The 26395-nt window shown below is 38.0% G+C and overlaps 1 protein-coding gene across 1 annotated transcript; it reads right to left on the bottom strand.

Moving 5' to 3' along the window:
- Positions 1–21332: 21332 nt before the first annotated feature.
- On the bottom strand, positions 21333–23787 carry LOC131679514 (uncharacterized). The gene is made up of 2 exons (XM_058960252.1): positions 22384–23787; positions 21333–22307 (listed from the first exon to the last, which is right to left on the bottom strand). Exons 1-2 carry the CDS (start codon positions 23785–23787, stop codon positions 21333–21335), a joined length of 2379 nt encoding a protein of 792 aa, XP_058816235.1.
- Positions 23788–26395: the final 2608 nt, after the last annotated feature.

Genomic DNA, 26395 nt, shown 5'->3' on the forward strand with positions numbered 1-26395 from the left:
AACCCGCATCATTAGCGGCGAGCAACGAGAAATAAACTAACCGCAAGAGCGTGTAAACATTGGCACCAGTTCCAGTGCGGTCCAGCATCTTGTTCGAATCCATCACTTTTCAGCTAGCAGCATTTATACGGTGCTGTGTGTTGAAGTGGTGGTCATTTGTAGGGATTCTAAGGATGAGTCCTACTGGCACCGAAACTGAGTTTGTTGTTATTGTATTTTAATTTATATTTATGTCCCTAAATCTATGCTCTTCGGTTTCTGCGGGATGAACGGTTTTATCTTGTACAGTGCGGAAGAGCTTCCACATTATCTCGGTCGTGGCCGGTTATCCGTCAAGTACCAGCAACATGAGGGTGTGAGATTGCATTTTACGGAAATGTTTTTAGACACAAACTAATTGAGTTTAAATAGAAAATGATTGTATAGTGTAGTCTTATCTATTTCACGAACGTACGAAATTGAGCTTCAGTCTGTAATTGATAAATTCGGGTAGAGAATGTGTTGCCTAATTTCATTGTTTCGAATCTTCATAAATTTGTAATTTTGCATTCTAAAATAAAAAAAAGTTAGCTTTTTAGAAACGATATGAACGCTGTTTGTTTTGGAGATATAATATGAGTAGCAGCATATTAGGGAGCAGACAGCGTAGTTGTTAAATCGATTGCTTTGTACAATGCCCACCGGGGTTCCCAACCCCGCACATTGGGAAGACTTTTGAGGAATTCCACGAAGAGGCGTCCGAAAATAATTAAAATTCTGATCGACCATCTTAGATTCTTATGAAACTTTACACATTTTTTCGGCATGGAAGACTAAACATTTTCCACAATCAGTAAGATTATTTTGAAACAAGAGCAATTTTTCAAAACTTTTTTACCGATAAGTTCTCCGTCATCCAAAATATTTCTTTTCACTTTAGGTTTCTGTTTCTAAAATATGAAAAATTAGAAAAAAGGGACCGTTCATAAACCACGTAGACCGAAATATGAGAATTTTGAACCCCCCCCCCTAGTAGACCACAGTAGACTTAGACCAACCCCCCCACGTCAAAAGTCTACGTAGACTTTTATTTTTTTTTATTCGCAGGAAATGTGAATTTAGCAAGAAGCACATTATAATGTTAATAATTAGCGTTTAAAGTTGAAATAACTTTGAATATCAAAGGAAGATTTTTCACATTGGTTTTTTGTCTATGATTGATCAAATCAATTAATACCGGTTCAAGGTGCTTTCCAACGTTTGTGTAGTGGAAAACTTCTTTTCAAGGTTACTCACTCAAATATATGTGAAAAGATATATTGCTTTAACTAGCTTAAATTTTGGCCGAAGTGCGAGCTACACCAACAATGCAGAATTGCTAAACACTTTTTGAGCCTTACTGGTGCATTCACAATTGTTAAATTATAAGAAACAATTACAAATTAATACTGTCAATGTGTACTACCATCTAGACTAAAATAATAAACCAAACATGCACACAAATTTCACTTTTCGTGAACAAATTTCAATATTTCTAAGATAATAAGATAATCTATATTGTCTTATTTGATTAAGGGAACGGAGCTATTGGAATTTTCCCAAAAATATTTATATTTCTTATGTAATTAATAGCCGTATCACCTTAGAGTATTATCGCAAAGTATCAAATCCGAATATTTTCGAAGATAAATATAGTAGAGACGGTTTGCACGGAGTTGCATAGGGTCAAGACGTAAAATTTAACGGCTATTTAAATATTTTGAAATCAGTGTAAATCAGTGGCGGATCCAGGGGGAGGGTCTTGGGGGTCCGGACCCCCCTCCCCGAAAATTTTTAAGTTCTTAAGAAATTTTAAAATTGTTTCTATTTTAAATTCATTCCAAGTTCAAAATCATTCAAAACTAGATTCGATTACCAAACCTGATTTTAATTAAATGAGGGTATTTAGAGTATTTCATATTACGTATTGCACAATGAACATTTCAAAGTTGAAATTTTGGACCCCCTCCGAAATTTTTTTCTGGATCCGCTCCTGGTGTAAATGATTGCAAGAGAAACTGATTAACTCGAGTAAACGATTTGTTGTAGAAGTTTAACTGCACTACTGCTTTAACCACCGAAATTAATAAATAAAAAATAAAAAATTTAATCTACTTATTGCTAAAAATCGGGTGTTTTGTTGTTACAATGCTTAACTTTGACCATTTTTTAACTTTTTATGGTTCATGCATTTAACCCTCCGGAAGTCGCGCTTATGGCCCACTGAACGAGCAGCTGCTGGTGTTCTAAGACGATTTCGCTAGATTTTCAGAGCAGCGTACACTCAGTGCACTAGCGCGATTGCCGGAAGGTTAAAGGTTCATGCATGTCTGCTAACTAGGGGTGTCTCAGATGATTTCACAGTCAAAATCTTCCGTCGAGAGGAATTTTGGGCGATCGTCTTTAGAACTGTCATTTTGTATTATTCCTAGATCAAAACTATATCACAATATACGCAAGAAACAACAACGTGTGAGGTTGTCCAAAAAAAAATCGTGGGTTCTGGATTGAGTGGTCGCTTAACGAGTAGTTACCTCAATAGTGTACTAGCTTTGAAGTTTCTGCATAAATACTGAATAGACCGATATTTTGAATACAACTCTCTTTAAATCCCATTCATAATTAGTAATACGAGAATAACAAAAAATAAAAGTCTACGTAGACTTTTTCAAAGACCCCCCCCTCCTCCCTCGTAGACAAACGTAGACTTTTGCCAGACCCCCCCCCGTCCCCCCATTGAGTCTACGTGGTTTATGAACGGCCCCAAATAGGTTTTTTTTGCAGTTTCAATTTTTTACACAAACGCAACATTTTTTTCAGAGTATATTTTTTCTCACATTTCATTCCCTGAAACTCGTTCTCAGAAAGTTTTGCTATATAAAATACAGTAATCGAACAATTTTTTTTTTGAAATTAATGCACGTAGAAATGTTTACGCCCTTTTGAAAAATTGCTCTTGTTTCAAAATATTGAAATTGTTAGAGAAAATAATGGAGATTCATAAACCGAACACAACTTCAAAGTTTCGTTCGAATCGACGATGGTCATATTTTTGGTCGGCCGGTTTCTCATGGAATCCCTCTTTTCAAAAAGAAATTTTTCTAACCCGAAAAAAGTGGTGAATGACCCTCAGGTTAAAACCTTTATAATCGAAATAAAAAAGATAAAACGATGCTTAGTTTTTGATGATACTTCAACATTTCTTGACGAAACTGTATTTTTTTCGAATTGTGACAATAATACTATTTATATAATGGGTCAGTGGCGTAGCCAGAAATTTGATTTTGAGGGAGTTTTGACGAAAATCTTAGATTTTTTAAAAATGTTGGCGGGTCTATTGATGACATTTAATCTGTAGGCCGCGATCGACTGGGTACTACCGTGTTCTGCAGTAATAGCGAAATGGGATGGTGTGAGCGGGCATGGACGCTATAACCCTACCGTAGCAGAACTAAATACCTGTCGCAGGTGTCAGTTATGTTGGCTTACGGACCACGAGACAGGTTAGGGTAGAGCTAGGCAATATGCGCCAACGCGTGATTAAGTGGCAGGCGATCAGCGAAAGGATGTGTGCAGTGTGGATCAAAGGCCATTTATTCGACTATAGCATTATCAATGTGCACTGACCTCACGAAGCCGAGGGAGATGCATTTTATGCTCAGCTGGAGCATGTCTATGATAGCTGCCTATGGCGGAATGTTAAGCTCGTCATCGGTGACATAAACATCCTGATAGGCTGTGGCATTGTATAAACCGGTTATCGTACAGGATAGTCTGTACACCTTTTAAATAATGTGCAGAAATTCTCGCGATTGATAAGTATGTTATGACGAACACCTAAATAGCGAAGCAGTAGACGACAAGAGTATTGCAAGAATCAGCTTGGAGACGCGCGCAGTTAACGACAGATTCTGGATCTACCTAAGATTCATGAAAAAATAGGACGATTGAACCGCTGGCAATGATCAACTGTCATGTGAGCTACTCAAACACAGAGTAGAGGAATTGGCTAGAGCACTCCACTGGGTGCTTTTGAAGATCTGGAAGGAGGAGATTTTACCGAAGTATAGGATGTAGGGAGTAGTATGTCCTATTTATAAAAAGTTCAAGTTACCTTTTTTGAGCATGTGTTAGAAATGAGCGCTGGGTAGTATCAATAGGAAAAATTGAGTTCAACTTTGCCACCAGATTATCTATTTAAACCTTTTCAAAACTCTAAAAGAAGAATATCAGTCGATTTATTAGATCATCACGATTCAATTCATGCAAAATACCTGCTGGGAAAAACCATCGGCTTGGCTAAATGGTGCTTTTGAAAAAGTGGCTGTGATTTTTTGTCACTCTGCCACACTGTGCTGGGGTACGCAACACAACTGCGCAATGAAAAAACCACAGCCAATTTTGCAAAAGCACCATTCAGCTAAGCCGATGGTTTTTCTAGGAGGTATTTGCATGAATTGAATCGTGATGATCTAATAAGACGACTGATATTCTTTTAGAGTTTTGAAAAGGTTTAAATGGATAATCTGGTGGTAAAACTGAACACAATTTTTCCTACCCATACTACCCAGCGCTCAATTTTAACACATGCTCAAAAAAGAGGTAACTTGAGCCTTAAGCGGGATTTTTGCAACTAATTACCGATTAATGACATAACTGAACTTCCCTTGTATGCAAAGGGGACGTAAATGCCATCGAGTATATTTTTCAGGAAATCAATTTTCAAATCTTGCATGGTGCGGGTTAAAGCATGCTTTCGTCACTTTGTTTTTCGCATTTTAACAGGTTATTTTTTATGTTTATTTGAAGTCGTTTGCACTGCAAGATGTGAATTTTCGTTGTGAACTTAAAAATACGAAAAAGTTAAGTTTGACCAAAGTGGCGTTGAAGTCTCTTTTGCATACTAGGATAGTAAACGTCATCTACAAGGTGTTCTCCTAAATTCTTTGTTGCCGCCTATAACCGTTAGTAGGGGAATTCGTAGTGCAATATGGCCTATAATACACAAATACGGGTTGCATTCATATCTTCCAAATTTCAAAGTTTTCAACTATGTTATCCAGCTATTTGCAATAACATAGTTGAAAACTTTGCTGAAGACACTAAGTCTCAAACTAAATTTGATTGGAATTAGTAATGCATCCAACTGGAAAAATTAATCAACGAAATTATGCTGCTAAATACTAAGCCGCCAAAAGCTGATGGTTTCCAAATTATTAAGTCTTGGCACCATTCAATTTGATACCCAAATGTACACCATGAATTGCGAAAAACGTGAAAAATTTTCAATTTTTTTATTATCAATCTTAGCTAGTGGCACTTTATATAAGTGATAACCCAAAAAAATCAAACGCGTATAAAAACAGATTCTGACCTGTTAGTGATTAGCGTAAAACGCCATTTTTCATCAGTTTCTATGAAGGCGTTTTCATTGAGCTATTTTGCTTGATATTTACATGATTTATCAACTATAAGATCGTCACTAAAATATTAGTTACAAGATCCCATTCTCACAATTTACAAAAAATCCCCATAACGTTTAAAACATGTTCTCAATGTAATGAACAGCTAAAAAACTTCCAAAATTATTATTTGAATATTTAATAAACTAGTCAGCATCAAACTTTTTTTTTCTTCAATTCAAATATTTTGTTTTGGAGGGCGTTTTAACCCCCAAAACCCCCCCTTGGCTACGTCACTGTAGTGGGTATACAACGTGATACATCACAAACAAATATATAATGAAATAATGTGTTGTGGTTGTTTTAACAAAATCTTTGTTTGTTTTGATTCAAACTGTCAACTAAAAATCGTGCAAAAATTTATTTATTTTTTCAGCTTATGGCAAGAAACTGTTGCAATAATTTTGTCACATCAAATTTATGGTATTGCAGTGAAAAAGAAGCATTTGTTTATAAGATAATTGACAGAGTTATGGCCCTTCTTCTGAAATCTTCTTATTTCATGAGTCTTGCGGTGATCAAAATATATGTCCAACAGGTCTAGCGATATCCTAAAACCAAAAAAATAAAAGCTACAGGACGCGACTACGGTGACATAAAATATGTACCCTTTTAAGGTTAGAAAATCGAAAATCGTTTTCAAAATGATAACTTAGTTAATTTAAATGAAAATCGAAAATTACTGAGTTTCGAACTGAACGAGGTTGAATAATTGGATTGTCATAGTCAAACTTAGGTCTCTGCTTCTTCCATTCGTTTAAGTAGAATCAAAAACACACGATATATGATAAATGAATAATTCAATCTCACTGTTAGGCAAATGAAATAGGTTTTTCGATTTACTGGGTACGTTCACCTGATTCACAAAATCATTCTGATTTTTTTGGATACACCAACTCTCTGCGTTGAACATGTTCTGCGATATTTAGGATTTTGATGTTCGTGTTGGCGGTACATTTATAGTGATGTCAGAAACCACAAATTTCAGTAACTATTTTTTCGGGTTTTCGGGGCGGCTAATTCTGATTCTGGCGTCGAAAATATAAAATACAAAAAAACGGATCCAATATGGTGACTGTGCTTGGAAAATTTCAAAATCGAATTTGTATTTTTGATGCCAAAAGTCTTTAAAGTGCATGAAACGTCGAAATTTGATGTAATCTCGAAAAAAAATCTTTGGCGAAAATTGACTTTTTTGTACTTTGGCACATTTTTGCCTTTCTCATATAGAAAGGTTATGCAATCACTCTGAAAATCGTCAACCTAATCCCGGTATTTTTTTTTTGACTTCGTAGGTAGGGGCATGCAGTAAGGGTTGATCCTGCCTCCCCACATTACACACCTTCCCTGAACCCCCTCCCCACTCAAGTCAATCCCATCATGTACCTCTCCCCATCTAGCCACCTCCCCTCAAAGCACCCCAACAGATCCCCTTCAAACGTCCACCTTATGCACCCTCTTTCAATCCGCCCCTCTCTCATCCCAATCACCTTCACCCTGTAGGCATACCTATATAGGCTGGGAGTTGTTCGGTTGTGGGTTATTTATACCCTTCACAAGCACAATCGTATGATGAAATGCGGTTAGCCGAAAGACAACATTGAGTTAATGCTAATTAAATATTATATATCTTTATTAAACTGGGAGCGGATCCAGAATAAAATTTCCTAGGAGGTCTGAAATTTTAATTTCGAAATGAACACATTACGTAATACACAATAACCTCATTTAATAAAAACCAGTGAAAAATTTGGTTTGAAATGATTTCGAGTTTGATATTACTTCAAAATTGAAACTAGTTTAAAATTTCTTAACAAGTTGAAAATTTTCGGCGGGATCCGGACCCCTCGGATCCTCCTCCTTGATCCGCCGCTGGTTTCAAGCGATGTTTCAGCGTCGACACATAGCATCTCAAGATCGCGGCTGTCGATCCATTGTATGAATGGGCAAATCGCACTGAACATGCAATATACCTTTCCACCATTGTACTGAACATAACCAGCCATGGAATCGTAGTTTGGACAAATGAGAAAGACACAATTGCACCACTGAATTAAAACAGGTTTTTGGTTGAAAACTACCGAGTGATAACACGTTATACAGACAAAGAGTTATGATTGCGGGATATGTTATAAATCAAGGTATGTATTTCCTATTTTACGTATCGGGTGATTTGTAAAATAGACGTATACGAGCGATAATAACGACCATTGAAGAGAAATACAAAGAATTGTTAACCTGATACACGGGCTGGTTAGCAATAACGGAACTTTAGATTCATAAAAACAGACGCGGCTAATTTTCAGTAAGTTTTGACCCGCGATCATCGATACTAGTCAGATTAAAGTCCTGTTGCGGCTGATTTCCGAACAGATATTCATTTTTACGCTAGTGTTTCCTTGATTATATCTGTTTGTACCCTCTCATTCTGCCATTATCGGCAGAAGGCTGATAGCACCCAGTCGTCGCCGGTCTAAGGACCAAATGTCATCAATAGACTTCGACTCGCGTGGAGGCATGAGATAGGAGACTTGTGAAAACTAAAGAGACTAAAAAAACAAAGAAACGACATGCTCCGTTCCGGATCCGAACTCAGCATTAAGCTTCTGCAGTTGAATTGAAACTCCAAATGGAACATGGCGTCTCCTTGCCATTTCAATCCCTTTAGTAAAGACTATGTTATCTCACCGTTTGAGGACCCAAAATTCTACAATTTTTGGCTTTTGTCGACAAAAACATTGCATTATGGAGAAACTCAATTAAAAAGTTTTTTATCGATTTTTGAGGAAAACGTTCCCGTATGCAGGAAAAAATTATGATTTATTCAACTGGTCGTTAAGGTACAAGGAATACTCCTATACTAACGTTATTTTTGAGTTTTAGTAAATCTGTTGGACCCCCATCGTGATCACCGCAGTGGAATCATGTCCCTATTATTTAAAATGTTGTATGTTTTTAAATTAATTAATTAATTATTATTCTATCAAAACAAACCTGGTAATTATAGTAATATAGAACAGAATGTAACATTTACAATTTATTCAATAATATTCAAGGAATAATAAAAAATTGCAGTTGTTTGGTGATTGATCTTCTTTTTCTCATATAAACTCGATTAGCGATTGATCTTCTTTTTGAGCTTGAGCTTGTGCGACCACCCCTCGCTGCTACTCCGTTATCAATCGGGACTGGCTGAAGTTTTACAGGGAATCAGTAGATAATTATGCTTGGGATTGGCGAAACATCTTTCAATGTGCAACTCCTAGTAATCCCAAAGTGTTTCTGATCAATACTGGTGCCGGCCAGGCCCGAACGTAGATCGCGGAAGGAAAGGGAAGAAATTGTTAGTCCGATACTTGCTTTTGCTAGAGGCCGTGTATACTACTGCGCACTCCACAAGTATCACGGGAGGAGGATATTTTTGTTAGTAGGGTGTAGAAGTTGTATATACTTCTTCTGTACCGACGCCAGAGAGGTGATTTCACTACCTGGACTAGATATTGATTCACCAATTTCATGGACCGGGAACCAACGGCTTTACTTCCCTTCCGGAGGAAGACGTGATCACAGATGTTTTCACCTCAGAAAAATCTTAACGACCTCGGCTGGAATTGAACCCAGGCCAACAGGAATGAGCGGCGGTCACGCTTACCACTCAACCACCGGTGCCGTCTCTATTAGCGATTGATCTTCTTTTTCTCATATAAACAAGTCGCGCTTCAATCTGTTTTTAAATATGTTGTTGATTGAATTTTGTCCCAGAAGTAAAATATGCGATAGCGACGTAGCCCATACACACCAAAAAATAATGAAATTTAAACGACATGTAAATCAATACGAATGTAAACAAACAAAGATTGAATCAAAAATTTAATTGAAAATTACGTTAAAATCAATTGGAGCATCAAACAGCATACAATTTTACACTTTCATTCATGTAATATTATATGTCATTCATTTTACAGCAGTATTCGAGTAAACACACATTGAAGTGCATTGGTTTTCCGTTTAAAGAAACTGTAACTTTCAATCCACATGTAAAATTATAATAATATACGTTGAAGAAAACACGACAAGTTATGTGTATTTGTGGTGGAACTTAATTTTACATTTATATTCATGCTCCAAATATATGCATGAAAATAAACTTAAAATAACAAAAAAAAAAATTTCTGTATATGTTAACAAAGTTTGGCAACTATGAATATAGAATAAACTCGATGTTTACAATTTCAAAACCGTACTATTAAAAAGACACATCACGCTTAGATTACTAAAACCACCATAAACACACCATAGGCTATAAAGATTTTTTTTCTGGTCTAGACAACGTTCGAATGGTGAACGGTAAACCCTCCCTACTTCATCTCTCCTCTTTGGCCAAGGCACTCTTCATCCTCAAACAACGTCTTGTAGCTATGAAGGTCAAATTACCACGTGTTAATTCTGTCGGGTGCAAATGCTATTAAGCTACTTAATATATTTTATTTCTTACCTTCAAATGCCCTGTTATATTTCCAATTGCCATTACAATAAGTGTCTTTTTTGAAATCTTGGATTGAAATACGAATCCTCTATGTGATATATGCTGTATTATATTAATCTACCCTAAGGTACCCGGATTTTTTTTTGCAAATCCTGTGCACTTGGTAATACATTTTTGGATCAACTTTTGCATGTATAATTCCACCTGGTGGCGGAATCTATAGCTTTTTTTTGTCTCTCTCTAGAGAAAGTTTATGCAATCACTCTGAATATGGTCAATCTAATCCTAATTTATTTGACTAAGAAAGGTTTTCTGTATTTAAACAAGGACATAGCTAAACAAATTAAACCGAAGATATGAATAAAAGTTAATACTTGATGCTTTATTTGAAAAAAATGCACGCACAATTGTGACACATCATACAAATTTCGTCATCAATATACACTTATTTATGATACCTGTTAGTGCAACTTTTGTTCACATTTTTGGCAAAAACTCTCATATATTGAGTTAACCGATCTTAGTAATGTTTGAGAGGTTAATACAGAATTGATAGAGGCATAAATTGTCTTCCCTGAATTGTTTCTACCATCAATAAGTTTTAAGATACACAACTTCAAACTTTAAAAATCGGTTTTCTCGAAATCAGGCCCGTATTCAGGAGTTTGTTTCAAGAGGGGCGTAAAAATTGTTGCATAAATGTATTAATTCTGATGAATTGAGATAGTCACTGGAAACTGAATGTAATTATGATAAGTTCTTAGAGAAAACAGTTACAAAACGATTCAATGTACACTAAAACTCCTAAAAATATGTTCGCTGTTACAAGAAAGGTTATAGTGCCTCGAGGAATTGAATTTGATTATTATTATTAATTTACAAGTTACAATTTTCTCTAGTTACAAAAATGAAAATTCAAGAGTTCAAAGTGTTTAGAGGTATTCGTATTTCGTAAAAAACCCGTATCATGAAACTTTACTAATCAAATCGTGTTCCGCCGTGATGGACGAACGACGAAACCAACGTCATTGATTGGTTATCTCCATAGATAGGAATATATCAGTGTAAAATCCAAGTTTACCGTTGCAAAGAATTCCGAACAAAGTGAATGTCGAAATTTGCTTCAAATCAAGCGGGCGATTTGTAGATGCGGAAAATATTTTCATCTGCTATTTTCACGATTAGGCGTCTCGCTACTATTACTAGTTCTGTGACTTTACCTGAAGTTTGCGTTAACTTTATGAAATTTTAGATGAATTTATGAAATTTTAAATGATATCATGTCGTAATCATAAAAATCCTGAGAAAAACACACCTTTTTTTCGTTTGCCTCTCGTGGGAATGGGTTATGGACTATCTTCGATAGTATTAGCAGACAACTGAGAATAACTATTTATTTATCTATTTAAGTAGATTCTTGCACAGATCTTAATTTTTTTTCTGAAACTGATACTTTTTATATCATTGGTCCCAAAGCTGTATTTAGGAAGACAAAACTGTTTGCGCCAAAACCGTTGGTTTTAGATATATAGTATCTTCGGCATCCTTTGTTAGAACTTTCTTGCCGATTTTTTTATATTAGTTGAATTAGGGTGGTCCTTGTGGTTAGATATAACTCAACTGGTCAACTTCTTAGATATATAAAATTCAGCTACATAAAGTTCTACAAAGTTATAAATCAATCAAATTGAAGCAACTTTTCTGAAGAAACTATGTGGCTATCACTAATGGTTCATGTGCTATAATTTTTGCAATATTTAAGGTATGGTGGCTCTTTAAAAATTGGCTTTCTATTAATATCTTTTTATCTGTTAATTTCTCGCTAATACTTTGTTTTAGAGATTTTTAGAACTTTTGTAAATACACATTTTTGCCAAAGCAATAAAGTTTCTATCTCTTTTGTTTGCATAGTTACAGGCGATTTTCAAAACAAAAATGGTTTTTTTTTTCAAAGCTATATATCTTCCAACATTGCAAATGAATTTTCAATCTTTTACTTTCATTTGAAAGATCGGAACTTTTGTAGTTTTGGTGAAAAAACTGCGGGAGCGTTATTTCTGTAAAATAAATAATTAATTTTTGAAAATGGTGTATTTTTCAACAAAAATCGTTCATAACTTTTCAAATAGACGAGATAATAACTTTGTTACTTCAACAAAAATTTTCGCTGTGCAAAGTTCTAAAAGTGCTACAAACAAAGTATTTACGATAAATCAATGTATGAAGTAACAAATGAAAAATAGTGATTTTAAGAGGTCACGTTTTCATCGCTCAATCTCTTATGGTAAAATCAACTGAGAAATAGTCATTGAGTGTGATAATACCGAATGTCATGGCAATTCTATTGTATTGTAAACGTTTTTGAAAGAACAATCTACCGTACATCTAAATCGTACAGTGGATTTACAGTAGTGTTAGCTGCAAACTATCATTAATTCTAAATCGGCCAACAAAAGTTATCTATGCTCACCTAAGTAAATACTTTTTAACGGAAATTATTGTATGCTTTTCCAACATTTATGCAATGTTTGAAAGTATAAATTAATTATCGACTATAATGACGGCTGTGGGTAAGTTAAGGAAAGATTCTCAATTTTTTGTTACTTTAAAACAAATAAAAGTAAGAGGTCTGAAAATCGCTAACCGCGAACTGGTAAATTAACTCATGAAGCATAATTCCCTAGCATCTATATAATGCATGATGACGGTACTTGCTTTATTGGCCCCGTAATAGATAACTTTTATTTAGAGTTTACTATAGTACGCTATTAACACTATTGTGAATTCACGTACGGTAAAATGTTGTGTTTTCAAACAGTGTCACATATTCAATAGATTTTCATTATAACACACATTGACTATTTCTTAGTTGATTTTACCATAAGAGATTGAGCGATGAAAACGTGACCTCTTAAAATCACGATTTTTCATTTGTCACTTCATAATTGATTTATCGTAAATACTTTGTTTGCAGCACTTTTAGAACTTTGCATGGCGAAGACTTTTGCTGAAGTAACAAAGTTATTATCTCGTCTATTTGAAAAGGTATGAACGATTTTTGTTGAAAAATACACCATTTTCAAAAATTAATTATTTATTTTACAGAAATAACGCTCCCGCACCAAAACTACAAAAGTTCCGATCTTTCAAATGAAAGTAAAAGATTGAAAATCCATTTACAATGTTGGAAGATATAGAAGAGCTTTGAAAAAAAACCATTTTTGTTTTGAAAATCGCCTGTAACTATGCAAACAAAAGAGATAGAAACTTTATTGCTTCGGCAAAAATGTGTATTTACAAAAGTTCTAAAAATCTCTAAAACAAAGTATTAGCGAGAAATTAACACATAAAAAGATATTAATAGAAAGCCAATTTTTAAAGAGCCACCTTCCTTAAATATTGCAAAAATTATAGCACATGAACCATTAGAGATAGCCACATAGTTTCTTCAGAAAAGTTGCTTCAATTTGATTGATTTATAACTTTGTAGAACTCTATGTAGCTGAATTTTACATATCTAAGAAGTTGATACTTTGAACACCCTAACCACAAGGACCACCCTAATTCGACTAATATAAAAAAAATCGGCAAGAAAGTTCTAAGAAAGTTTGCCGAAGATACTAAATATCTAAAACCAACGGTTTAGGCGCAAACAGTTTTGTCTTCCTAAATACAGCTTTGGGACTATAGTGATTTTTCTAGTTCGGAAGAATTCCTAGATCCCGGAAGCTATTCTAAAAGTCAAAATATAAAGTGAAGAACATTAGCTCTATTGACTTTTAGCAATCTTGCAAAACTGTTGGGAACTTTCCTAGATTAATCCAACATTATATGTGAATGAAAGTTTTTTTTTCGGAATTCATGGGTTGTTGGACAATGCAAAATGTATATTTCAATGTTTTAGTCTATTAATGGAAACTACCCAGATGTTAATCTACTGAGGGAAACTGTTCAGAAATTGTTCACTAATCGAAAGAAAATCACTTAGCACTGATACCTGAAAGATTCTAATTTTACTAAAATTTGTTAACTGTAACATTGATGACACCACCAAAACAACTAGAAACTATACATATGAGCTTAATAATTTCAGCATCACTTGCTTCCGACACATGGAAAAGAAAATAACGCACTTTCTTCTCCTTTGCCCAAGAGGGTTTGTTTTAGAGTTTTAATTACAGCAAATTATCCGTTTCGCATGAAACGTTTGCAAAACATTTGTCAATTCGTCAAACAAATACGTTGACACTAATGTGATTAGTAATTGGTTTATTTTTGAATAAAATAATTAGCTCTTGATTTTTTAAAATCATCATCAAGATTGACTTATTGAAAAAATTTGTAATGTTTGTCTGTTTAGAGGTATGTTGGATCACTATTTGGGAAATAATTTCAATTGAAGTAAATGCACCTACCGCATCAAAGTTGTGCGGATAACGAAGACGAAAATGTCGTTGTATTCAAACCGAAATTAGAAGAGCGCAATTCCGAAAGCACTCGTGTTGAGTGTATAGAAAAGATGGTAGAGATGCTCTTGAGTCGACTTCGATTGGTTGATTCTTTTTTCTCTCTTTTCTCTCTGATTTGAGATTATCTCTCTCATTTTTTTCCACAACGAGCAAAATCAGAACCATAGACTGTCACATACTGAAGACATGCAATCGAAGCATTTATCTTAACTTATTGGCTAATATATTCAACTAGTCACAACATTTTAGCCGCTCTTCGTGATTGCCTATTGACGTCTGTTCGCTGAACATGAACATGATCATTATTTAGAAATCATAGGAAACTACTAGAATGCAACTGCTGATTGCAACATTAAGTGTATCGTGTGAACTTAGCCTAAGAGCCATGTATGATTTATGTTTTACCACAAACGCTTAGCCATAGCTCGTGGAATCCTGTTTACGAGACGAGGGGGTGGGTTGTTCAATGCTATCTCCCTATTGTACATTTCCGTGTCATTATCGTAGTTGCTGCCTTTATGTTCACGTATATCTGACATTTTCGTTGATTCTTGCCTTTACAAGTGTGAACTGCCTCAATGATGGTTCTGGTTGTAGATTTTGAGGTACTTAACGCAACTTTTGCTATTGTCAATATTACCTGAGCAGCCGCCACAAATTTGGCAATTGTTTATATTCAGCGGTTTCTAAGTAGGGTAGACCGTAATGTACCTGTGTAACGGTACTATATCGAATTATGTTTTGTACTGCATGGTCAGGTAGGAGGAAATTGATTGGCCCGCCGACATTGAAATACCGGGGCGTAGTTCCTACACGTGCCCTTCGGAACGGATTCCATTTTCCCCAGAGGTGATATGAACCTGCAGGTAAGCGGTGTCCGATCTTGTGGCGGAACATTCATTTTATCATCGTCCATATACAGGAGTATCTTAATTAATGCATTGTCACACACAACCATGTGTTTTCGAAATGAATGGTTTCGTCTAAGCTAATTTGTTGAGCGCTATGAGCACTGAAAGGCTGTCATGGTAGAATTCGATAAAGGCGGCTTTCGAAAGTCTAACCTCCATTTACACCTTCAAGAAATTTTCCACATTATGAATGCTTGGTCCTATGCGAGTCATATATAATTTTATAATCACCGTATTTGGCCGGAGCACCACTTCTTGTTTCTGCTACTCACTCATCTCGACAAATTACTACAGCAAGAATTATAGTAACAGTTTCTTTTCTTCTTTGCACAAGGCACACAATATAAAAGTAACTATTTTTGTCGCTCGCTTCGCACTGGCTCGAGCATAAGCATAAACCACACCACCATTTCCTTTGGTAGTTGGAAATAACCCTCATCAACATATTTCTCAAAAAATTGCTCAAATAAAATAAGCTACAATTTTTGTTAAAAGTCGCCAAAAAACACATTATTTTTAAAACTATTTTTGAAAAATTTCGAGAGGGGCTCTAGCCCCCTAGCCCTTCTCCCCCCTCTGGCTACGTGCCTGCTCGAAATATGGTAAATGGCGCTTGCCACAAGATAGCACAACAGTGATGTGATGGGCGAACATTACTAGTCTAGAAGTCTAACGCTGAAGTGTAACACTTTACAGATTTGTTGGGTTTCTTATTCTTAATTCTATCCACGAACAAATTGCACCAGAAGTTTTTCTCCGAAAGATGCAGAGTAACCAAATTTTGTTGAAATACAGTTTAACGTGTAAGTGTAATGTTCGAATTTTGTAAATTTGGTGAATTTGTTTGCATAGTTTGGTAAATTTTACGAGATTTCTTTCCACAAATTAACATAATCAGAAAATCTGGCCAAACAAACCAAAAACTCAGCTCGCACCTCGTAAGAATTCGAAATTCCCATCGCAAACTTATAAACGATTCGGGGCAGTGAACGCCACGATTCTGAGAGTGCCTGATATGTACCGCCAGAGATACATTAACCCTTTCATGCCCAACTTTTTCCTAGTGCATGTAGGACTATTATTTCTTGAAAACGGTGAGAAACCTATTTTTCATAAAGATAGGTGCTTCCCTTGCAGTGCTAGAAGCTACTCAATTTTTACCTTCCTATGCTCAATACAATTCTCCAAGAATATTCACAATAGTTCAATTTCTTGGGAAACGTAGCCAAAAACAGTCTAAATTGATAAGTTTTATCAGTTTTCAAAAATATTGCACCACAACGAAGATATGTGAAAAAATCATTTTCCGTTGTTAACGTAAACGGTTCTTAGCAGCACTGCTCGATCGGAATCCAATCGGACTAATTGCAATAACTTTAGTTATTAGCCTTACTTGTTTTTGCGAGCAAATCTTGCCTGAATCAATTGTTACTGTTGTTTAAAAACGTTGTTGTCCACAAACAACATGGGCATGAATGGGTTAAATATAACTGAAAAATACAATAATTCTAAATTTGTGGTGTATGACATTCGATCCTTCGGGCTAAGTTAAAGTTGTCGATCTCCAGTTACTACATAGCCTTTCTTTATATGTGTGAAAAAAACCAAATATTGATCCAAAAAAGTGACCATGTTGCCCCATCCTAGTACACCCAAACATTGATATAGCTACAGCCATTGACCTGATTCTCCGAGTTGAGTCGATTGATATATAAGACTCGTCCATCAGGATCTAGAGAAAAGTCCTAAATTCATGCTAATTTTATATGTATAAGAAATATGACACTGAACTTGTTAGAGCTAGTCATTCTAAAATTTACCCAGTCTCTAAAACAAATATTGATGATAAAGAACAGCTTAACATGTTCACTGCTTCGTTCAGCTCACACCAGATTTTTTTCCAGGCCGCATTGTTTGTTCGCTCCAACCGAAGCCGGTGTATCGTTTCGTTTCCATTCTTCGCCCCGAATGCATAATCTGTTACTATAACAAATATCCTCAAGCTGAGCTCATTATTCATTTGACGTAGAGTTGGGATAATTCTCTCACTCGGTATTCGCCTCATAATCGTGCGCTGGAGCCGACAAAGCAATGTGATAGATGAACATCCAGAGAGCGGGAAACAAAGTGATCCTTCGAGCGACAGTAAATGGTCACACGGATTAATATTTATAAATATTTAATTTCATTAAAGGTCTCTAGGCCGCAGGGCAGGTCAGCTTACCCATAAAGGTGTGCCTTTCTGTGCCAATTTAGTTCTTTTCTATACATGTCGTTCAAAGCGGTCCGAAACAATCGGGACCGACTGTAACAATTGGCTTACATCTCGTCAGGCATGTGGATCATTTCTAGGCACTAATCTACATATATGCATGTAGGACTCGAGATAGGAAAATTTCGGTACTAATCATTTAATAGGGTTACAGGGTGTAGCAGGTACATACTGTTCCAATTCGGGTAGAATAATCTAATTTAGAAAACCAGAGCTCAATTGCTTTTGGTTCTTCTAGAGTCTGGTTGCTAGCCTAGCACTCTGTCATGGTCATGCACCCGGGATGTCTCGTAGTGACCGAAGAGGATTCATTTCTGCGGTGATCGGATCCCGAATCGCTACGTGACGCTGACCAGTTTCGTTTCGGGGTAGCGAGAAACCAAAAAATGAGATATTTTTTTCCTGGCATGCTGGCCACGAACCCAGGGATGCCTGTTCACTCGAATTAATTGCTTTACGGCAAACGTCCTTGGCTGATGGTTCTGTGAAGAACTGTGAAACTGTGTCGTTATGACTTTATGATCAACAAGCTACAAGAGAAGACGATAGGGTAACCTTGGCTGTAATTGCGGACACTGGAATCACATGAGCAGAGAGAAACCCATGTTGTGAGTGGCATTTGTGCCAACAGTATACAGATAATGAGGTGAAAATTGCTCAACTAGGGTAAATATTTTCCATTCGTTATGGTTCGTTGAAGGACTTTCTTGATTATTGATTTTTTTCATGAAAAATAGTAAAGTTTGCCAATATGCACAACAAAAACATTTCGACGAATCAAGAGTCAAGCAAGAAGTCATTGCACAGGCAACAAATGTTTCAAAACTTTAAGAGAAATTATTCCGAATGACGCATAATTGAATCACTCTTCTTTTGCATTAATCCAATTGGGGCTCTTAGCAGCAAATCGCATTATTTGGATCTTAACCAGCGACATCCGCTCTGCGCTGTTTCGAAGTAAAGTTGCCTTCTCCGTCGTAAGAAAATCATCTAATCAATTTGTGCCGACCTATGAGTGTAAAGAGTCACAATATTTAACCTTAAATATTGTAGACCACTTAATTGGTCGTAATTGAAATAATGGAATAAATTTGATTGCTCACACTATTAATGGTGTGTGTTGTCTCAGCACTGCATGATGTTTGTTTCGCCACTCGCCCGCCACTGGCACTGGCCGGTTCGAGTGGTGTCGACTAGCAATTGCGATTTCTTCCAGATACGTACGGCGACGTCAACACTAACTCGGCCATCAATTAAAATCCATTGGCTAAACACAGTAAGGTCGAGTGCGGAAGGAAATCATTTGATCTCTACACCGAAGACACCCATTCTCCTCGTACACCGCGATGAAATCACCATCCTCATGTTGATCCATTTTCGTACAATAGAGTACATACGTCACTTCCTAATCAAACGTGATTATTTTAATGATTTGAAAAGCAACACAACACTCCCCCTTACTCTCCGGTCCCAGCAGGAGTCCCAACGCACAGCTGATGATCCTTTCGGATTTACGGCCACAGCTTCCAACCTCGTCATCATCGATTGCCACAACGACGTATTTTGATACGTTCTGTTTTGTTACTTTTAATGATGTCGAAAGCAGCCGCAGTCATATGTGTCCCTATACTGAGTCCGCAGCGAAGGAGTTTTACCCTCCCGACACCAGGGGCACCCGCTCGCAGGACTTCCAACCCCACGCGCTAATAACGACGCATAACGCATCATTATTTTTGTTTCTGTTTCGAATTTACCAACTATCGGAACACTGGGCCGCACGACGAAAAAGGGGTTGTTGTTACAATGTCACCGCCACCGGATCCGTGCCGTGGCCGTGGTTAGTTCGTGCCGATCGAAGGTGGTGGTCCTTTGTTGCAGATTCATCCCTTCACTCGAGCGGGAATCGGTGCTATCGCACGTTTCACACCGATCAGCGTGGCGAGCCAGCACGTGTCCCATTTGTATTCATAACTTGTTTTCGGTGCAATAAACGATCATTGAATGCTTATCTCGCAGTATTTATGTGCTTTTCGCCAGTGTTTTAACGAGCGACAAGGATGACTTAATCAGTGATTTCCTGTAAACGTTCTGAACCGTTTTTTATCTGTTTCGGGGTGGTTCTAGTAACAAATATGTTCAAAATTCGACTTTATTTATTGCGTTTGACAAATGTCTGTGCTGGTTTGTATTTGTGTCAGTGAGTGTGCACTAGAGACGATAGGGTTCGGGTTCGTTAGCTTTACAATTAGCAGGTTGGGTGTGTTGTGTGTGTTAACCATCACTGAATGGCAGCGATTTAGAGAAAATAAAATGTTTTCATGTATTTATTGATACAATTATTATTAAACCTTCCGAAGACCCATTTCGTTTACAGGACAGCATGTTCCGAAGCAATCGTCCATCGACCAGCTCCGCCTTAACGTAATGTATGCATCAAATTAATTTAAACATTATTAAACGACTTTAGATTCCCTACAGAAGATACGAAATCGAAGCGTATTTAGTGTATTTATGTGGTTTTCATACATTAATATGCTATTTTGGGTGGATATTACCAGATTGTTTAATAAATTTTATTGTTCCTTTTATCTTGTCTTTCTACTTACTATATTTTATATAAAGTTAGAACAATAGTTTTCCTTGCTAAGCAAAGCACACGATTTGCCGCGTATTGTGCAGTATCTTACTATCTGAGGTGATAATTAAATTGATTCCCCCATTATATATGAATATTCTTTTTTAATATTCAATCAAGGTTGTCTGCCGAGTTTCAACCGAAATGCTAACGATGTGAATGCGACAGACAACCACAATTAACCCCCGTCAAAACCATTTTGGCCTTCTCAAGCCGTAACGCGGGTGATGTCATGAACACAGACGAATAAGAGTATCAAACAACTTGGAGAAACATCTCATGCTCCTTCAAATATCGAGCTGACTTTAATCGTCCATCCAGCCTAGTTTGCATACCGTACATAAGTAGGCTCACATTTTTCCATTCGCCCACTACAGTTTTAAAATTCGTAAGTAAAAGAGTTATACCACCGTAGAATTAAATAAATCGATTTATGTTATTGGCCTGAAGTATTATTTAGGGTCTTAAAAATGACGTGTAAGAATATGGAAGGTAACGACAACTGTTGTGGGTGGGATTTCAGACGGGACTATAGGTTTCGATTCCCTTACCTTCAGTTGTTCTGGTCCTTCTGCTCTACAAGGCTAGTCACAGCACAGCATCTCCAGCCGTCATGAGATTCCTGATAATGGACTTGCTTAACGCACTTTATCTATTTTGGCGCACAAGCGCCAGTTGGAATTAAAAACCGTTTTCTTCACTCGAGCAACGTAAACGATCGAGATTGCCGAGATACAACACCAAAATGCAATAACGGAATGGAGAGATAAAATAAAGCACTACTTTCCTTGATCACTATGTCCGGAAGAAGCTGTGGTCTTTTTTAACTGTCACTCGTACGTAACGAACTTGGCAAGAAGTATAAAAGCGGTACCAACAAAGAGGCATAACGTATAGGGTTGCCACGTTAAATAGTACAGGACGTATTCAATTTCGTTCACTTATAACATAATACCGGCCACCTTGAGATTATAAATTTCAACATAATTCGAATTCATATTTCTTATTCACTAAAATCATTCACTATAACTTCATATCACTCATCACTACACTCATTTACTTCCTTTCATTATCGACCACTAGTTAGAGGTAGTCTCGAATTCCACTTCTCCTGCCAATGGGAGCGGGCAGATTTTCGATACCGCTCGTTTAAATATCCCGGACGAAGTGCGAAGCGTGACCACACGTGTTACATTATCCTTGCCAGGTTGAATCTCCAAAACCCTAGCAATAGGCCATAGTAATGGTGGTGATGATTCGTCCTGCATAAGCACAACACTGCCAATATTTATGGGAGTAGGTTCCGGGTTGGCTAAAGTTTGCTGCAGCAACTGTCGCAAATATTCGGTACGCCACCTATGCCAAAAGTGCTGTACTTTCTCTTGAATGCGTTGGTATCGATCGAGTCTGTTCGTAGGGATAGCACGGACGTCAACATCTGGGAGAGCTTGCAAAGAAGTACCAACCAGAAAATGCGCTGGTGTGAGAGCCGAGAGATCGGTAGGATCTTCAGTGAGTGGAGCAAGCGGTCGGGAATTCATACATGCCTCAATTTGAGTGAGGACGGTAATCATGTCCTCATAAGTAAGAGAAGCGGTACCAACTTGACGTAATAAATGTTTCTTTGCAACCTTAACAGCAGCCTCCCAAAGTCCACCGAAGTTGGGGGCCTTTGGGGGAATCAAATGCCATTGGATTTCATTTTTGGCGAGGGTGGAAGCAATTTGATCAGCATCTGGACCGGGTTGGAGCATTTTATAGAGTCGATGGAGCTCATTAGCAGCACCAACAAAATTTTTAGCATTATCCGAGTATATATGTTCAGGTTTTCCTCGCCTTGATATAAACCGGCGTACAGCAGAAATAAAAGCCGCAGTTGATAAATCTCCGACGAGTTCTATATGCACCGCCTTAGTGCTGAAGCACACGAATATAGCTATGTAGGCTTTAATTAGCGTGCACTTTCGTTGCAGGGATTTGATGTAAACTGGTCCACAGTAATCTATTCCCACATGGGAAAACGGTCGGCTTGGAGTGACACGAGCGCTAGGGAGCTGTCCAACAGGTTGTTGTGTGGGGGCGAGGATTTAAACGAGCACAGCAGAAGCATTTTCGTAGTACACTTCGTACAGCACGTTGACCCTGCAAAGGCCAGAATTTATCTCGAATGACGGCGAGAGTGAGACTTATTCCTCCATGAAGAACAGTTTGATGATAAAAGGCGATAAGACATTTTGTGAACGGGTGAAATCCAGGTAACACCATCGGATGTTTGACCGAGTATCGCTCTTTGGATAACCTTAGCCGACCACCAACACGAATCACACCATCGGTATCCAAAAACGGGTTTAGGAGCTTTAAACTGGATTGTTTGGATACTGAGACTCCATTCTTCAGCAGTTGTAAATCGTTAGCGAACATGTCCGCTTGAACCATTTTTACCAAAGCTTTTCTTGCCGCGTTTAGTTCATTCACAGATAATACGCTGTCATAAATTCTACCGTTTTTACGTTGGGCGTTGTAGATAAAACGGAGGCAGTAGGCCACCACCGACACAAGCTTGTTGTACGAAGAAAATCTGGTGAACAGTGGATTGATTATTGGAGCGGTTTGAATGGAAAGAACAATAGGTCTACGTTCTAGCTCTTCATCAACTGCCGCATCATTTGCAATTTGAAACGGCCATTCTAGCATATCTCCTGCTAACCACTTGGCACCGTGAAACCATAGCATATTTTCTACAAGTGCCTCTGCTGACAATCCTCTAGATGCTAAATCTGCAGGATTCTCTGCCCCTGCAACGTGCAACCATTTTGAACCGTGTGTGATGGATTGGATTTCAGAGGTCCGATTTGCCACAAATGTTTTCCAAGCATGAGGAGGTGATTTTAACCACTGCAACACCACGGTTGAATCTGACCAGAAATATGAAGATTTTATGGGTATATTCAACGCTGATTGGACCTTTTCGTATAGGCGGGCGCCCAATAATGCTGCACATAACTCAAGCCTCGGAAGAGTAATGCGTTTTAATGGTGCTACTCGGGATTTAGCTGCCAGGAGATTAACATCTACGGATCCATCTTCAGATATTGACCGGACGTAAACACAGGCTCCATAAGCAGCTTCCGATGCGTCAGCAAAGGTATGCAGTTCCGAAGTCATGAGGGAGGTTCCAAAAGCACACCGCCTAATACATAACATGGAAAGTTTTGGTAGCTGACGACAAAATCTCTCCCATTTATGTTCGATTTCAATTGGAACTGGTGCGTCCCAATCCAAAGAAAGTGTCCAGAGCTGTTGCATTAAAATTTTGGCCTCAATAACAACCGGCGCCATTAGTCCAAGTGGATCGTACAGTTGGGCTATTTTGGAAAGGATATTCCGTTTGGTTGCCATTTGGTTGGAAATGTTCGAGTTAATATCGAAACGGAAACTATCTTGAGCGGGTTCCCAACAGATTCCTAGGGTTCTGACAGTCTCCTCCGTATCGAAAAACAAGGTAGATTCTGTACCGAGCATCTCGGATGGCATTCCCGCCAATACCGCTGGATAATTGGAACACCATTTGCGTAGCCGAAACCCTCCCTTTTTAATAATTCCTCTAGTTCAATCCGGAGTTGAATTGCCTGTTCAATCGATTTCTCGCCACTGATTAAATCATCCACGTAAAAATCCTTTCGTATTACTTTACTAGCCAATGGATATTCCTTTCCTTCATCTTCGCACAGCTGATGAAGGGATCGGGTTGCCAGAAAGGATGAGGGTGATAGACCATACGTGACCGTGGTTAGTTCGTACGTTGTGATCGGCTGGCAAGGTGTGAAACGCCAGAGTATACGTTGAAGACATTGGTCTTCGGTGGAAATCAACACCTGGCGGTACATCTTCTCTATGTCTGCCACCAATGCAACGTTTCCGAAAGCGAAGAATGATGCTCAGAAGGTCATCCTGAATAACTGGACCAACAAGAAGGGCGTCATTAATGGATAGCCCGCTGCTGGTCTTTGCTGGTCCATCAAAAACAACCCTTGTTTTTGTAGTGGTACTGTTTTCTTTGAATACTGGGTGGTGAGGGAGATAGCACACAGTTTTCTGGTCATGGACTGCTTCATGGACTGGCTGCATGTGGCCTAATGTCAGGTACTCTTCCATGAATGAATTGTATTGTAATCTAAGGTTATGATTATTGATTAATTTTCTCTCCAACGATTCAAACCGACGTAGTGCTCGTGATTTGGATTCACCTATCTTCCGTTTAAATTCACCATTCTTTGGAAGTCTTACGACATATCTTCCTTCATCATTTCTGACTGTGCTCTCTTTATAGTACTCTTCGCAGTGACGTTCTTCCACAGAATAGCTATCGTTCCGCAAATCCTCAATTTTCCAAAATTTCTCCATCGCTATATCAAGGGAAGCTAGGGTGGTAGCATGACACATCAAATTCGATCCTGTCGAACCCAGTTCTGCTCTTCCGGATACCAACCAACCAAATTCGCTTTCAACCAGCGTAGGAAGAGATAAACTAAGATGAATACGTCCGTTTTTAATAAATTCGTAATAATGCGCTGCTCCGATTATCAGATCTACGTCTCGACTTATATAAAAGTCTGGGTCTGCCAATTGCACTTGTCGAGGAATATTCCAGTTCGATATCGACACGGTTGTACTAGGAAGCTGTCCGGTGACCTTATTCACTACCAAAAATTCAATCGGTATTGAGAAATGGTTCAGTCGAGAACGAACATGAGTTGTTACGGCGCGCTTTACCCGGGTGGATGATTTATCCACACCACATATTTCGATGTCAACTTTTCGGGTGTTCAGGCAGAGGGTTTGGCGCAACTTATCACTCATCAAATTAGCTTGAGAAGCACAATCCAGCAGCGCTCTTGCTAGATGCTCACGTCCACTAGCATCGACTACAATTAATACTACAGTAGATAGGAATATGTTTGCGCTTCTGGTAGTAGCATTCGTGGAGAAGGGAACAGTTTGGCTTCCTGAATTTCTTTGTACTGTACAATTTGTTGAAAGGACATTTGACGCAAAGGTTGTTTGGGGCGTCGAAAAAAAGGAAGTCTGGTTTGTTTGATTGTCGTCTGGGTTGAAGGACTCAAATCCAGGATGAAGAAGAGTATGATGTCGTCTATTACATACTCGACATGAGTATTTTGATTGACAAGCACGCACGAAATGATCATTCCGGAAACAATTACTACAAATTTTATTTATATTGACGAGATCCAATCTCTCCTCTACAGACATACCTTCAAAAATAGTGCATTTTACCAAAGGGTGATTCTGTTTGCATGCAACACAATTTGGAAATGTTCTCTCAGTAGTGGCATGGGATACCAGTTTGAATGGAGTTGTTTTCTTGTAAGTTAGCATGTTTCTATCCGATTGGGGTTGAGAAGGTTGATGACAGTTAACTGAAAGGGACTCCAAAATGCGGGTTCTTCGTTGCAAGAATTCGCATAGCTTGTCATAATTTGGGTCCTCCAATGTAGCTGCGAAATCCTCCCAAGCTATGAGCGAGTTGTCACCTAAACGAGATATAATCATCTCAACTAATAGAGAACTCCATTCCTTTGTAGGTTCGCCCAGTTGCTCGAGAACCTTTGTGTGACGCTGAAAATCGTCCACGATGGAATGAATGGACGCTGCCGATTCCTTTTTGATGCGAGGGTATTCCAGAAGCGCTTGAATATGCTTCTTTCGCAATAAATATTTGTTAGAGTAACGGTTGAGAAGAATTTCCCACGCAACTGCGTAGTTATTTGTGGTAATGGTCAGAGTTTCAATAAGACGCGCAGCCTCGCCACTCAGTGATGCTCGCAGGTAGTGAAATTTCTGCACCGATGTCAGTTCAATCGATGTGTGGATCAATGCGAGGAATGTGTCATGAAAGCTCAGCCAGTCGTTATAGTTTCCATCGAATTCCGGTAGTTTAATTGTTGGTAATTTTATCCCAGCCAAAGGCGATGATAAGCCCTGTTGGTGAGTTGATGCTTGTTGATCTCGGACGATAGCGGTCGTCGGAGGAGGGAGTTTGCTCATGAGACCCGCTTTGACCCGAAAATATTGCTCTTCAAATTTTGCTCGCACAGTGAAGTTGACCTTCGCGAACTCATCG

The sequence above is a fragment of the Topomyia yanbarensis genome, chromosome 2 (genome assembly GCF_030247195.1).
Source record: "Topomyia yanbarensis strain Yona2022 chromosome 2, ASM3024719v1, whole genome shotgun sequence".
In the NCBI taxonomy this organism is placed as follows: Eukaryota; Metazoa; Arthropoda; class Insecta; order Diptera; family Culicidae; genus Topomyia; species Topomyia yanbarensis.